The sequence below is a fragment of the Lycorma delicatula genome, chromosome 5 (genome assembly GCF_047948215.1).
Source record: "Lycorma delicatula isolate Av1 chromosome 5, ASM4794821v1, whole genome shotgun sequence".
NCBI lineage: Eukaryota > Metazoa > Arthropoda > Insecta > Hemiptera > Fulgoridae > Lycorma > Lycorma delicatula.
In genome coordinates, this window is record NC_134459.1 from 48139599 (window position 1) to 48154697 (window position 15099).

The window sequence follows — 15099 nt, forward strand, 5'->3', positions numbered from 1 at the left end:
TGGTGCAAGGTCCAGTTGGAAAATGAGTTCTGGGTTCTTCTGCATAAGTGGGATTATTTTTCTTGGCATATGTTAATGTATTAGTCCAATTTCATCATCCCATCCACAGGCATAAGTGCTCCTGGCCCTTTATATGTAAAACATCCCCAAAACATCTTTCTAGCTGGGCGTTTGGGAGTTTTTTACAGGTGTGCTGACATAGTAGTCTTCTCATCTAATGACTTACGAATGTAGGCTACTCTATCCCCTTGGACAAAGAAATGAGTCTCATCTGATAAAATAACTTTTTTCCATATCTCAATAGTTCATTCTTTTTGTTCCTTCGCTCACTGAAGTCTTTCTGTCTTCATAACCTGTGTCAGTAACTGCTTCTTTTTATGTTTCAAAGGAATCTTTCCATTGCCAACAATCTTCTACAAACTGTCATATCAGAAACATTAGTCCCACTGGTTCTCAAGTACCTATTAAGGTCAACAGCTGACAATTGTGGATTAATTTTGCTTTTTTTATTAGTAATCGATCCTGTGTAGGCGTGGTTTTCTTTTTCTGTCCACACTTTCCTTTTCTCTTTGGAGATAGAAACTAAACCTCTCACTGGCAATCTGTCCAACAAAGTTGATACTGGAAATTGATAAATGTCTGTTTGACTAAATGAAGTTGAACCCAGTAAAATACTTATTCCTTTAGACACATTGATGTGCGTGGTGGGTGAAGAAAGACTTCAACTTGTCGGTTGACAGACCAGCTGAGAACACCAAGTCAAAGTCTATCTCTCCCCCACCACACGCATCAACGTGCCAAATGGACTAAGTATTTTAAGGGTCCAACATAATTTAGCTTACAGTGAAGAAAACTAAATCAATCACTGCGAAATAGTTTTTATATTAAAGTACAAGTATTCGAGTACAACTTGTGCAAATTTCAGACCTTAATATTGACAAATGAGGTTGTAGAAGTTTTTTGAAAAAAAAAATTATCTTTGCTCTAGTAGGTTGTAGAGCAAAACTTTTTTTTTTAAATTGGTAGAAAAATTTCAGCTATCGAATGGTAATAATGCCATTTCGATCAAATTCCAACTTTAAAAAATAATTGAAGTTTTTTCTGCCAAAAAAGTCTATGTTTTAGTCGACTTTTCGCATATTTGCAATTGCACACTACTTACAGAAGTTAGTATAATTCTTAAAGAAAATTTTAAGCCCCAGATGAGCCACATAGGTGCATTACAGTATGAGTTATTTGAATTTTAAGAAAACATATTGTTTTTAAAACTTCATTTTTGCAAAAACTATTGATTATTTTACAAAAGTAAAAAAAGGTACTTATTCTATTCGCCTACATATTCTAGAAGTTTTGTCAGAAAATCTTTTTTTCACTTTAAAGATATTAATAATTGAAGAAAATGCTATTTTTAGCAGTTTTTTTGCAACTATTTTATTTGTTGATCAACTGACATCAGGCAGAGCTTAAAATTTTTGTTTCAAAAGGTTCTACAATGTTTATTAAAACATTTTTTCGTAAAACATCTAGTTTTTCTTTAAAACGAAAAAAAACTGTTTTTTGTCAATTTTGGACTCTATTTTGAAAATGATGTGGAAAAATGAGAGGGTGGAAAAGTAGTTCATTCAATTCTACGGATTTTTCCTATTTTATACATGTCTTACCTAACAGAAGTTAATTTTGAAAAAAAACGAGTTATTTTTGACAATTTGAATGGCATATAATAGCAAGGAAGACTATGTAATTTACCTTTATTGGAATTGGAACTCTTTCCATCAGTTTTTGTAATTCCAATTTTTCCTCTTCACGAACTGTTATATTTTTAAATTCAGAAGAAAGTGAGAACACTCTGAAAAAAAAAAATATAAATTTATCAAATAAACAAAAAAAATGTTTGATACACTGCTGGAAGCCATGTTAATAGACTTCTTATATTTTCTACAAAAAAAAGTCAACGTCATACAAAAGTCATATTTTCTTAAGAAAAAACAAAAAATGATATACCTTTGATTTCTTCATCATTTAAAATACTGTAAAAACATTTATGAGCAGCTTTCATTGGTTTTTTAATGTTTCTTGTTCGATTTTAATCTGCTCGGTTTGTTATTTATTTTAATATAAAAAAAACACAATTAATAATGCAAAGTAATGAAACCAGTGTTCCTGTTAACCTACATTTTCAGTCAGTTTATATTTTATAATTTGTTTTTAAATAAAAATCGAAGAATAATTTTTTGTCGCTGGAAATTATAATTTGGTTTTTTGAAAAAAGTTGTTTTTATTATTCTATTTTTGACTGAAATATTTTAATAATTACCCAACAGACAAGACTTTAAAAATTAAAATGGATGTAAGAAATATCAGAAAATTAATATTTTTGTTAACATCAGGAAACAACGTAATTAATTTTTTTTTAGAAATAATTATTACAAACCTGAATAGTTCAATTTCACTCAATGTAGGTTTAAGTAACTGATTATATGTTGACATTGTTTCATGGGTACAATAATAGTGACTTGCAATTCTACCTAATTCTGTTACCTAAAAAAGACAACAAAGAATGTTATTCAGACAATAAAACAAAATACATTCTTAAAATTTATTTACACAGGTTAATTATAAAAAAGAGGATTGTTTTACCTAACATAAATAAGTCTTCAGAAAATTACCCAATGAAAGAGAAATTATTAAGAAACTAAATATTTTTAAAATAAATCTAAATTATTAAATCATACTCTTCTAATAAGACCACATATTATCAACATTTTAATCAAATATAATAAAAATATCCATATCTACATCCGAGCAAACAGAGCTTCTAAAATTATTACAGAATAATAAGAAGGAATTATATATTTTATTACTGTGTTCATAGATGACATCAGTAACTTAATTTGTTTTGGAAATTGATAAGCTGAAAGCTTGTGTATTGAGAATATGAAATGGAAATTTTAAAGAAAAATGCCATGCTTGACTGAGTTCGAATTTAGTACCTTCTGGATGAAAGGCTGAAACACTACCCTTCTGTCCTGAAGTTTGGCACTATTATACTACTGCATAAGTATGCACTCAAAAATAAAAGCAAAAAAACAATTTAAGATGTTGAATCCAATACTGAACAAATAGAGAAACAAATAACATCAATTAATATTCGCAAATAAAAAATTACAAGTAATTTCTGTTTTATTTATATTTCCACTATTTATAAACTCACAAGACATTTTGTAGAATTTAAAAACTAAAATAAACATGTGCACATTGTTATTAGTGATTTTTATTATTTCAGCATGTACGTCACAATCATTAAATATATGAATAAATATATTATATAAAATAATATTTAATTTAATCAAAGGAATTTAAAAATTGTTATTTTTTGTTACAATCTTAAACAAAGTAAAGAAACATGGAAAAAAATAAGAACATTGTAAATAACATACATCAACAAACATTTGAGCTGCTGACTTGTAATATCCTTACATTACTAAGCAAAAATATTTTTTTTGCATATTAAATATAATTAAATCATATTAGTTATAATAAAATGGTGAAGAGTGACTAAAGAAAAATATATGAGTTTCTAATATTAAACAGAACTAATATTTAATTACTATTTCATTTATAATTGAACAATTATAAATAAGTGCAATAACAGTAGATCACCAAAGTTTAAGAATACTAGGTACAGCGCACCTTTTTACTGTAAATCTTTATTTGTAGCTAATACCACAACACTAAAAATTTCACTTAAAAAAAGAATTCATTTTATTTAAAAGTAATATACTTTCAATGACTATAATTTATTTTTACACAACAGAATATTTAAATTAGATTTATTTAATAAAATCTATCTTAAATCATAACAATCAGCTATGACTAGCAATTTAAAGAACAACCAATTGACAATAATAATCCCAAAAATTTGTTAAATGAATCAACACAGTTTAGCCAGGGTTAAATTAAATAGTGATAAATTCCCTCAACTTCCCTCAATCGTGATAACTTCTCTCCATCAAATAACTTAGTATCGCCCAACCACGTAAAACCAACTGAGATTTTAAAATCTGGACGTATTCAGCACACCTTGTTTTACATGCATCTTCCTTAATAGACAATAGACCACAACTGGGGAAAGCATCTAAACAAGAACAAGTGAGTGGAAAAGAAAGGGAGATGGGGAGAAGTTTTGCTTAAGAATGAATAAGGTATCACAAATTACCTGAAAATGACCTGATTTTCTATCATATTTAATTAGACCACTGCGCTCTAAATGTAATGCAGCAGTATGGACTAAATCGGCACGATGCTGCTCCAATAAAGGATCCTCTTTTAATTTATCTTGTGCAATTGCATATAAACTAGGTGCTCGTAACATTCTGAAACAAAAGAATAATATAAATTAATAAAGATGAAATAAGAGTAAACATATTAGAAAAATATTTCATACAAATACAAACAAAATTTCAAATTAATAAATCATCAAACAGTGTTTAATGGCGACAAGTCTTATAAAAACTTCAACAGATAGCAGCACTCATATAATAAATGAATATGTAATTTTTATTACTTTACTATTTTAATTTTTATTACACATTTTAACTAAATTATTTCAATCATGCATGACTAAGAATTCAGGATCATGCAAAAGGAACTTCATGGTAAAACTAGAGATGAAAAGAAAACTAGAAATGACAGAACGTTCTATTATATGTGTAGACTCTGTTAGTGAAAGTGAAAACAAAAGTGACAGTGACAGTGATTCGTTTAGCGAGGATGGTGAACTTGCTAGAAGTTTGAATTAAGACGCGTGAAGAAAATTCAATTAAACTTTTGTTTATTATTAAAAATTAATAATTTTTGTATAAATAAAGGTTATAAAAGAATTAATTACATGTTGTTTATAATCAGTAAATGTAAGTCATGACAGTTATTACCACGTACAATATGATAATAAGTAATTCTTTGATTTGATACGTGGAGTTGATGTTTTCAGACCGAGTAGTAATACGCAGTCTGCTCATGACATCACAAGCTTGTGATTTTAAGTAAACATTATCAATCTTCTGTTTTATGTATTGATTTTAAAGTTATTGTACTATTAAGTTTTGATTTTTTTTTATGTATATTATCAATTAATGAAGTACTATATCCATTTTGAATTAAAATTTGTTTTATAGTATTTATTTCTGTGTTTAATTTTTATTATTTTGTGTATAATGGATATCACTGTTAATCATATTTGTATATATGTTAATTTTATGAGACCAAGAATGATTCGATTTTCTACAGCTTGTTATTTTATTGACTGTAGTATACCTAAGTTACAATTATATTATTTTTGTTAATTTCAATACTAACATCTAGAAAATTTATTGTTCTGTTTATATCTATTTCATTAATTATATTAATTATTACTACTGAATTATATTATTATTCACTGATACACAAGAAAATTCAAAAACTTATACTGAGTTTTTAAATTTAACAGATGTTAACAAATCACCAATTTGTTATTCCTAATGCTTTTAAATTTAATGTTTGATAATAACAAGAATAATATTATCAAAAATAATATAGCTGAAATAAAAATTAATGAAATAAATATGATTCTGAAATAAATATTAATAAAAGTAATCCCTCTAATAAAAAACAGTTATAATATTATTAGTAACAATATCCATAAAATTAAAGGTATAAATTTTATTAACAAACCACTTATTAATAAATAAAGTAATTCACTATTTAAAGATTAGATTAAATGAAAATAATTGTATGATATTAACATCTGATAAAACTAATACACCTGTTATCATGTATATTGAAAAATATAGTATTTTGATGAAACAATATATAATTAAAAATAACTTTAAAGAAATAAAAGCTCCTACTAATAAATTTCTAAAAATAACAAAATTACTTTGAATTTAATGACAAGTGTTGTACACAAGACAATACCTTCCTTATAGGATTTCCCCTTTGTCAGCTCTTATGTTGGAGATATACTTACAAGATTTTGAGAATAAAATATTTTGTGGCATTATTCACATGCATAAGGTTTAATTATGGATTCCTTGTTGATGTTTTTTGTAATTTATGATCTAATCCGATTATAAATAATGAACACTTCATAATTTTAAATCCAACTTATTTCATATTTTAACAATTTAAAATTTACTTATGAAATAAATATAAACTGAACAATAAATTCTCTAGATATTAGTATTGAAATCAACAAAAACAATGAAATTGTAACTTCAGTATATAGGAAACCTACATCCCAACCCCATAGGGAAAGACACCTTCCTTGAGACACTTGGTTGTTACACCACCCTCCCCATTCATAGCCCTGCTGAATAGGAAACCTACAACCAATAAAATTGGCTTAAAATAAAACAAAGTAAATAAAATGTTATTATTTTATAGGAAACCTACAGCCAATAAAATAACAATCCATAGAAAATTGAATCATCTTTGGTCTCATAAAATTAACATATATACAAATATGGTTAATAGAGAGAACTAGCCATTATACACAAAATAATAAAGAAAAATTAAACACAGAAATAAATATATAAAACAAATTGGAATTCAAAATAGATACAGTACTTCATTAATTGATAATATACAAAAAAACAAATATCAAAACTTAATAGTACAATAAATTTTAAATCAATATAAAACACACAGAAGATTGATAATGTTTACTTAAAATATTGATGCACACAGTATCGTAGAATATATAACCAAAGTTTATGACAAGGATAAATTTAAACATGCATATAAGACTAACAAACACGTAATAAAATATTTAAAAAAACAATAATAATATTGTTTTATACAATTTATGTAGAGTTTATAAGATAAAGGGTAATGATTGTGAGGATATTTATATTATAGGTAAAACTAATAGATCGTTTACAGCCAGATTTTATGAACATTTTAGGTACTATAAAAATAAAAAATTGGGTTTCTCTAATGTTGTGGATCACCTCATAAACAATAAACATTCTATTTCTGATGTTAATACTAATTTGGAATATTAGAAATTAAAAAAGCAGACATAAATAAAAATCTAGATGTTTTAGAAAAATACCATGAATATAAACAAAGATTCAACTTAATCAACTTACAGACAGAATTTGAAGGGATACACTCATGAAAGCTACAATAGATAGCAGCACCTTTATAGATATTACATGAAATATTTATTTAAATAGTACAGTATTTTGCTAGCCATATGTCATTATATATTTTTGTTTTTATTTTATTTAATTGACTTCACATGTTTTTGTATATGTAACTGTAATTTTAATCTTATAATTTTAATTTCAATTTTATGTTTGATACGTAATTTTATATAAATATTATACACGACTGATGCTGATCCCACAAAAGTGCTTTCATAAAAAATTATATGAAAAAATAAAAGCTAAGGTAAGAATTGCCTTATTTCTGTAGTTGGGTGGATTGAGTTAGATATATATATATATATATATATATATATATATATATATATATATATATATATATATATATATATATATATATATATATATATATATATATATATATATATATATATATATATATATATATATATATATATATATATATATATATACATAGAGAATGTAGATATAGAATGTTCTAATAGACATACATTAAGACTAGTAAGTTTATATACTTGTAGTTCAACCAAATTAAAGATATCATAAAAATAATAAACAATATGACAATTAAAAAAAATATAAAAAGAAAAAGGTTTTACCTTATATAAAGATACGTATATCCTAACCAAACAACAGCATCACGTACATTCTGAATAGTTCCAAGAACAATTTCAGCATTTAACATATCTGGCATTTTTGTAATCATCTGCGATTCAATTGGCAGTTGTTGATTCAACAAGGAAAGATAATATTGTAACTCGCTATGATTTGTTATTAATATACCTTCGCCTTTAGTATCATACTGAGGTCTACCAGCTCGTCCCAGCATCTGAAGTAGAATAGTAAAATCAGTTATAACAAAACTAAAAAAATGGAAGGGTTACCTACTTAATCATTTTTGCCACTGGATTCCATACAGTATTATAATCTAAGATTAACTTGAAAAAATTTTTTTTTTTATTCATAATAAGACAGACCATTCTACTATGACAGTCATCAAATATATACTTAATAAAAAGGTTCTGTCGTAGAAAAATTAAAACTAAATAAAAATATTTTCTTTACTTTATTTACAGGAAATTTTAATTTTTTATAATTAATTGTATAATTTTTTATTTTAAGAAGCAAAATTTTACACTATACTTACAAAGACTGTATTTCCCAGAATAAAAAATTCACTTATTTACTTATTTTGAAAGCTAAAACTTCTCAAAATAACTCTTTACTTTTTTAATCATTTTTACAAAAACCATGACTGAACTACATGACTAACATACATAAATCTAATTGTTTTTAACAAAAAAACATTTTTTTAGAAGATTAAGCAGATACTGAACAGAGATATGAAACCAACTCATAAAATAGACAATTTTTATTGTTAGAATCTTTCTGATGATTACTGTAAACCTGTAACAGACAGACAGTTTCTTTGATAAAGAGACTGTTGCCAGACAAGAGCAAGTTGTATCACTCCCTCTGCCTTGTCTCACACTTGCTCTTGATATATATAACTATATATAACTAATGTTTTTATAATATGGAAGCCTTCATAAATTATAAAATATACCTGTAAGACATCTAATGCGCCCAATTCAACCCAACGACCTTTTTCTGGATTATATACTTGAGTTCCTTTAATAATTACTGTATGAGCTGGTAAGTTAACACCCCAAGCAAGTGTAGCTGTTGATACTAACACCTGGAAAGAAAACAAAATAATTTAATAGTAAAATAATTTTAAAAGTATTCTAAATAAAATATTCAAGAGATGAACATAGACAATCTGAAGAGAAAATTACCTTATTCAGAATATCATGTATCAATATCCCAAATGTTTTATAACTTTTTTTTAAGCATAATGGGCATCCCAACAGAATGTGACAATTTTCAAATTTATTTAGCGAAGGGAGTCAGAGCTGCATGAAAAAAGTAACTAGGACCATAACAGAAGATTTTTTATTTATAGTTTAGTATAGTATACAATTTTCACTTTTGTAAACCACTTCAGTTAAACGGCAACCCTAGTGACAAACACATGCATTCATTCATTCTAGGAACAAAATCATTCTTACACATTTAGTAAATTAACACTTATTCCCAGCAGTTAAAATTCATTTTTGGGGTAAGGGGAATAAGTGTTAATTTACTGAAATGTGTAAGAATGATTTTGTTCGTAGAAAGAATGAATGCGTGTGTTTATCACTAGGGTTGCCGTTTAACTGAAATGAGTTTTAACTGCTGAGCATTTTGTAGTTTGGTAGCGTAAAATTTTGACTTTTAAGAATCTCCAAAAAAAAGGTCTGGTGCCATTAGGTCCAGAGACCTTGCTGGCCAATTAATGTCTTCAAATCTTGAAACTGCATGCAGTGAAAAAAGTGTATACACCACTTCCTCTGACTTGTGAGGTGTACACAGTAAGTCTGAAAATTTCCAAAACTAAATTTCTGTAATTGATATAAGTAGCGCCACCTCTCAGACAACCAAGGAACTATGTAGTATGATGTCTGACGAGTGTATGTACAAAAGTTTCATCACTCTAGTCTCGGAGCCTCTAGTTTCTATATTCAGCCGCATACATTGTGTTCATGTGACCTTGTGCGAGCTCACAACATGGAAAAGAGAAGCACAATAAAATGTTATGTTAGACTTCAAAAATCTTTTGTTGAAACTTATTCTATGACACAGCAAGCATTCAGTGATGAATCCACATCTTGAACTACAACATAAATGTGGTGAAAGCGGTTTAAAGACGGTAGAGAGTTTTTGAACGACGACAAACGAAGCGGGAGGCCATCAACAGCTGTTCATGGTAAAAACATTGCAAAAGTGCACTTGAACAACCTCATCAATTCTAACGGAAAAAATCAACCAGCAAAAGATGCGCTCTCGTTTCGTTCAACACTTCTTGACTGAAGAACAAAAAAGGTGCATATTTCTTGTGCTCAAGACTTCGTTAAAACTGCCGATAACGACCCAAATTTTTTGCAAACATTTGTAACTGGGGATGAAAGCTGGTGCTTCAGGTATGATCCACACAGAAGTGTCAATCCACTGCTTGGTTGAGTCCTAAAGCACAAAGACCGGTGAAAGTCAGCCAGCAAAAATCAAGAGTGAAAACGATGTTGATTGCATTCTTCAACTCAAAGGGCCTGATTCATCATGAATTTGTCCCAACTGGTCAAATCATGAATTCTAAATTCTATTTGAAGTAATGAAATGCCTGATGCAACGCATTCATCGAATCTGGCCAGAGTACCGGGATCCGAACATTTTATCTTCTGCGTGACAATGCCCTGGCACAAATGGCAACAGTTTTAACACGTTATTATGCCACAAATCAAAACACCATCTTATCACACCCACCCTATTCAACTAACTTGGCTTCAGCAGACTATTTTCTGTCCCTGAAACTCAAGTTGAAGATGAAAGGCTGCTTTTTTCAACAACAATCCAGCCATCCAAAGGGCTTGAACAGAGCAGCTGAACGCAATCCCTTCAACTGTCAATCGTTAAAAACAATTAATGATCGAAAAGGTGTTTTGACTGCTAAATATTAGGTTCTGATCAATTGTTCATTGGGAGTTCAGTGTTAATATTAATAATCAATAATACACAAAAGATATAGTTTGAATTATTTATAAAACAGTATAGTGACTATTATTTATAAATAACAATATTATTAATAAAATAGTATAACATAGCAACTCTTGTTTTATCAAATTCTACATGAGATTTTTAATTTATGGTTCCCTTGATTAATCATAAATTGTAACTCAAATGTAACATGTAATTAATCATACATATGTTTTAAGAATATAAAATTTACATTAAATAATCGTAGTCATTTCTTATTTTCCCTTACTTTCATACCAAAACAGATATCACTAAAGCAGATACCTATGCAGAGGGAATTATCAATGTTCTATTGTATATGATTTCTACATAAATTTAATTTATTTAAAATGTTTTACAATTTCATTTTGTTAATTTTTACAATCACAATTGACAACAGACCTGTATATGTCTATCAGCAAACAAATCTTCAACCAGTGTTCTGTCAACACGCGTCATACCAGCATGATGAATAGCAAATCCATATGGAAGTAAATCTTTTAACTCTTGATTCTGAAATTGAATAACATTAATTACTTTTAACATTCAGCCACAGTAATTTATAAAATAAATATTAAATTACTATTTAAATTAACAATTACTTATTCTGTATCAGAAAATTATTTTCTGAAATTGATTTTCTTGAAAAAAATCAAAACTTTTTAACGTAGCTAAAAGTTATTGACTTTTATAAATGCATTCTTCATTAACAAAATTTTCTTCAAACAACAAAAAGAGAAAGTGTTCTTCTTTTTTAAATAAAATGTAGGCAGTAGGTAGCACCAAGATGTGACAAGTCAGTTATGAAATAGCAGCAGAAAGGTTTACTAAACAATATTAAACAAACAATTTTGAATGAAAAGCCATCAACTAAAAGAAAATTCAGTATATATTTTATGAAGCTTCTCAATAAGACAGTTGAGATAAGGGAATGACAACTCAAAGGAAAAAGTCAGGTCAAAATTACTAAAGAACTACTGATTAGTTTATATAAAAATACCCAACAACTAGATAGAAATTATTAAAAATTACCTTGACTTGTTCTGCTTCAGTTCGTAAAACTTCCATAGATGCTGAACCTTCTCTCAAAAACTGCCCCAATGTATCTTTTTCTAAACACATATCTCTAATAGCTCTAGCAGTTTTACCTGAAACATTCATAAGTGTCACAAATCTAATAAAATAATTGAAAAATAAACACTAATCAACTAATGAAACTTAAAGGTCAAAATATTTAACAATAATTCATACAATTTATAAATTTACTTACTACTCTATTTATTAGAATTAGAAAAAAATGTTGGTGTATAAATCAAAGTTTCAGACCTAAAAATAGAATTAACATTTTCAAACAATCAAATGTAATTTGTGAATGCACTGGTTGAAATACTCCCCAGCACCAATGATCTAAGTTAAATTATCCTTTTTTAATAAAAGGCTGAATGTTTTATTTTTGTAACTTGAAACTTAACTGGAATTTATAACTTTTTCCAACCATGAATTTAAAACTTCATAGAAAAACTTAAAACCAAGTGGAGTAGAATACTTAGCAAGAGATCAATACTTAGCATGCAAAACAAGAAGAGATAGAATGAGGAACTGTAACATTTGAATGCATTAAGCTGAATATTATAAAAGAAAAGACTGATAAAAGTTAAAAAGTGTTTCAATATGAAATGATGGAAGATGTGAGGCTTTCTGAGAGAATAGAAGATATGCAAATGGAAGAAAGGTTACTAAAATACAGATCACAAATGAGATGGAGACCAGGAAGAATGAGGAGAGAGTGTTTCATGGAAGATAACACGAGTAATATTTTGGAGTAATATGAATTGGCAAAGTTTTGATTAATACTAGACCCATACCTGGAGCAGGAATCAGATAACAGTATATGATAACGTAAGTATATATGTCCAAAAAAAAAGGTGCGCTTAAAAATATAAAACACACTAATATATAGTACAGCAAGAGCCAGACAAATGCAAGAAAAATATTACTACTATTACATAAGGCAGGTTAACAAGTTTAATAAATTCACCACATACTACCTTATTTAAGTCTTCTCATACGATTACATGAAATAAAACTACGTATATATGAAAATGAAGAAAAAATCTTTTAAAGGTTTCTTGGTATAAACTAAACAAAATATTCAGCAAAAACAACTTAAGATGGGAATAAGAATTACCAGTTTCTTTCCTTGAATGCACAAATACAAGAACTTGATTTCTTCCAGCATGCTCCATAACCTTTTCGTACACTATCTCATTCATTACTTGGAATCGCTTTAGTGCTTTTTTCTCTGTTACTCCTATGTACTGTTGTTCTAAAGCAACAGGACGGAAACTGTTATCAAAGTAGAATAATCCCTGCAATAAAAAAATACAAATAAAATTAAACTGCGTGAAAAAACTCAACATCAGATTTAAATAAGTAGAATAACATCACTTATTACAATAAAAAAATTCAGATTTCTAGTATATTATCAATTTTATTTACCGTTTCTGGTTTGATACGCAAAAGTGTTGCAACATCTTGATAATTTGGTAGTGTAGCACTAAGTCCTACCAATCTGACATCTTCCTGTGTTGTTTCAATATTACGAATGGTTCTCGCAACCAATGCTTCTAAAACTGGGCCTCGTTCATCATGCAGCAAGTGGATTTCATCCTGTCACAAAAAAAAGATGTCAAAAAGTTAATAATACAAATCAAATTTTTAATAATTCAACAAATGCAGTTTTATTATTATTGGCTTTAGATAGAATTGAAGAGAGTAATCGCATAAACCTAATCTAATTTTAATAAAGAAAATGGAGGTATTAGGGAATGCTGAATTTCATGGAAGAATAAATAAATATATAAATAAATAAATAAATGCTGAATAAACAGAGTAAAAGTCCATTACAGTTTACAACATACGTAAAAATATAATCAGTAAATACGATTATAATACTGTTTTATTATATTATGCAAATAATAAGGAAAATAAACAATATTTAATTAACACAAGGTACAATAATTATTAAATTAATAATTAGTAGCAATTTATTAATATTAACGTTGGTAACATTTTAAAAAATAAAGTAGTGTAACTGACAAAAGAGACTGAATCTCAAACAAAATATGGAAATACACCATTATATGTAGCATAACAAGATTAAAGAGAAAAAACTAGCCAGAGAAAAAAACTTTAATTTCCCTTTGAAAATAATTTTATAATATAAAGTTTATCTTTCACTTTTGTTTCATAACAATTTCACAACTATTTCACCAGTTAACATGCCACGTAATTGAAAATGATCTACCTTTAACAGGTTTATAAAAGCCTTTTCAACTTTGTGTTAAATGTTATAAGACATTGGGCCTTCAAAACAAGTTTGCAGGATCTATTGCACACCAGTATGTAACCATTCATTTGCAACAAGTTTTGCTGACAATTACAGCAAAACATTGACAGCTAGGTGTCTTACCTGACATTTGGACATAATGATCTTGCCATCTCTGTTCAATCCTAAGCCTAAAAAGAAGAGAAATGAAAAACAAAAATCCAATAAAAAATATTTTAAGTACAATACGTTTGATGTTCAAAATAGATATGAATTACCAAATAAATCAAATTCTTAATTAGAATTTGAAATTATCAAACCACTACTCAACACGAATAATATCAAGAAATGAGTGATTCAAAAACGAGTTCACAACTTTAAAATCACATAAAAATTTATTTAGGAAACATACAGATATGGTTGAGGTCTCATTTTATAGTAAAACACATCAAGTTTTGGCTCGCATAGTTCATTAGTACTGAATTCGGCCACCAGCACTGTAACTATAATTGTTAAAAATTATTTACTGATATGGAACACAATTGATATGGGTTTCACAATTTGCAATCAGCAACTGCAGTTCAATATAAATTTCTCAGAGTATAGTAGTAGGAAGCCTCCTACTAAGCATTCTATTTACTCTTGGGACCAAACTTTCATTGAGACAAGGTGTTCTGTTAAACATACAAGATCACTAGGATGCCCGCGCATGCCTGAAGCTGCTGTGGAACAACTCAAGAAAGAAAGCTTCACATATAGTCTGAAGAAATCAACTCAACATGCATCATATGAGACTGACATTCCACAAACAACTTTTTGGCATGTATTATGTAAACAATTGCACTTAAATACTAGTCATGGTTCAACACATTATAGATGATGACAAAGTTGCTTGGCTGAAGTTTTGTGTGAAAATGATGAGAAAATTGCGGATGATACATTTTTAGACAGAATAATTTTTAATGATGAGTCAAACGTTTCACGTGAGTGGCA

General features: G+C 27.9%; 1 protein-coding gene across 1 annotated transcript in view; it reads right to left on the reverse strand.

Annotated features, from left to right (window-relative positions):
* Brr2 (U5 small nuclear ribonucleoprotein l(3)72Ab) overlaps positions 1 to 15099 on the reverse strand; it is an 82577-nt gene that overhangs the window by 42621 nt on the left and 24857 nt on the right. Inside the window, exons 11-19 of the mRNA XM_075366036.1 lie at positions 13278 to 13448; positions 12967 to 13147; positions 11811 to 11926; positions 11181 to 11291; positions 8734 to 8865; positions 7766 to 7995; positions 4217 to 4373; positions 2432 to 2538; positions 1747 to 1846 (exon numbers count right to left, since the gene is read on the reverse strand). Coding sequence (XP_075222151.1) covers positions 1747 to 1846; positions 2432 to 2538; positions 4217 to 4373; positions 7766 to 7995; positions 8734 to 8865; positions 11181 to 11291; positions 11811 to 11926; positions 12967 to 13147; positions 13278 to 13448 — 1305 coding nt within the window. The remainder of the gene's footprint in view (positions 1 to 1746; positions 1847 to 2431; positions 2539 to 4216; positions 4374 to 7765; positions 7996 to 8733; positions 8866 to 11180; positions 11292 to 11810; positions 11927 to 12966; positions 13148 to 13277; positions 13449 to 15099) is intronic.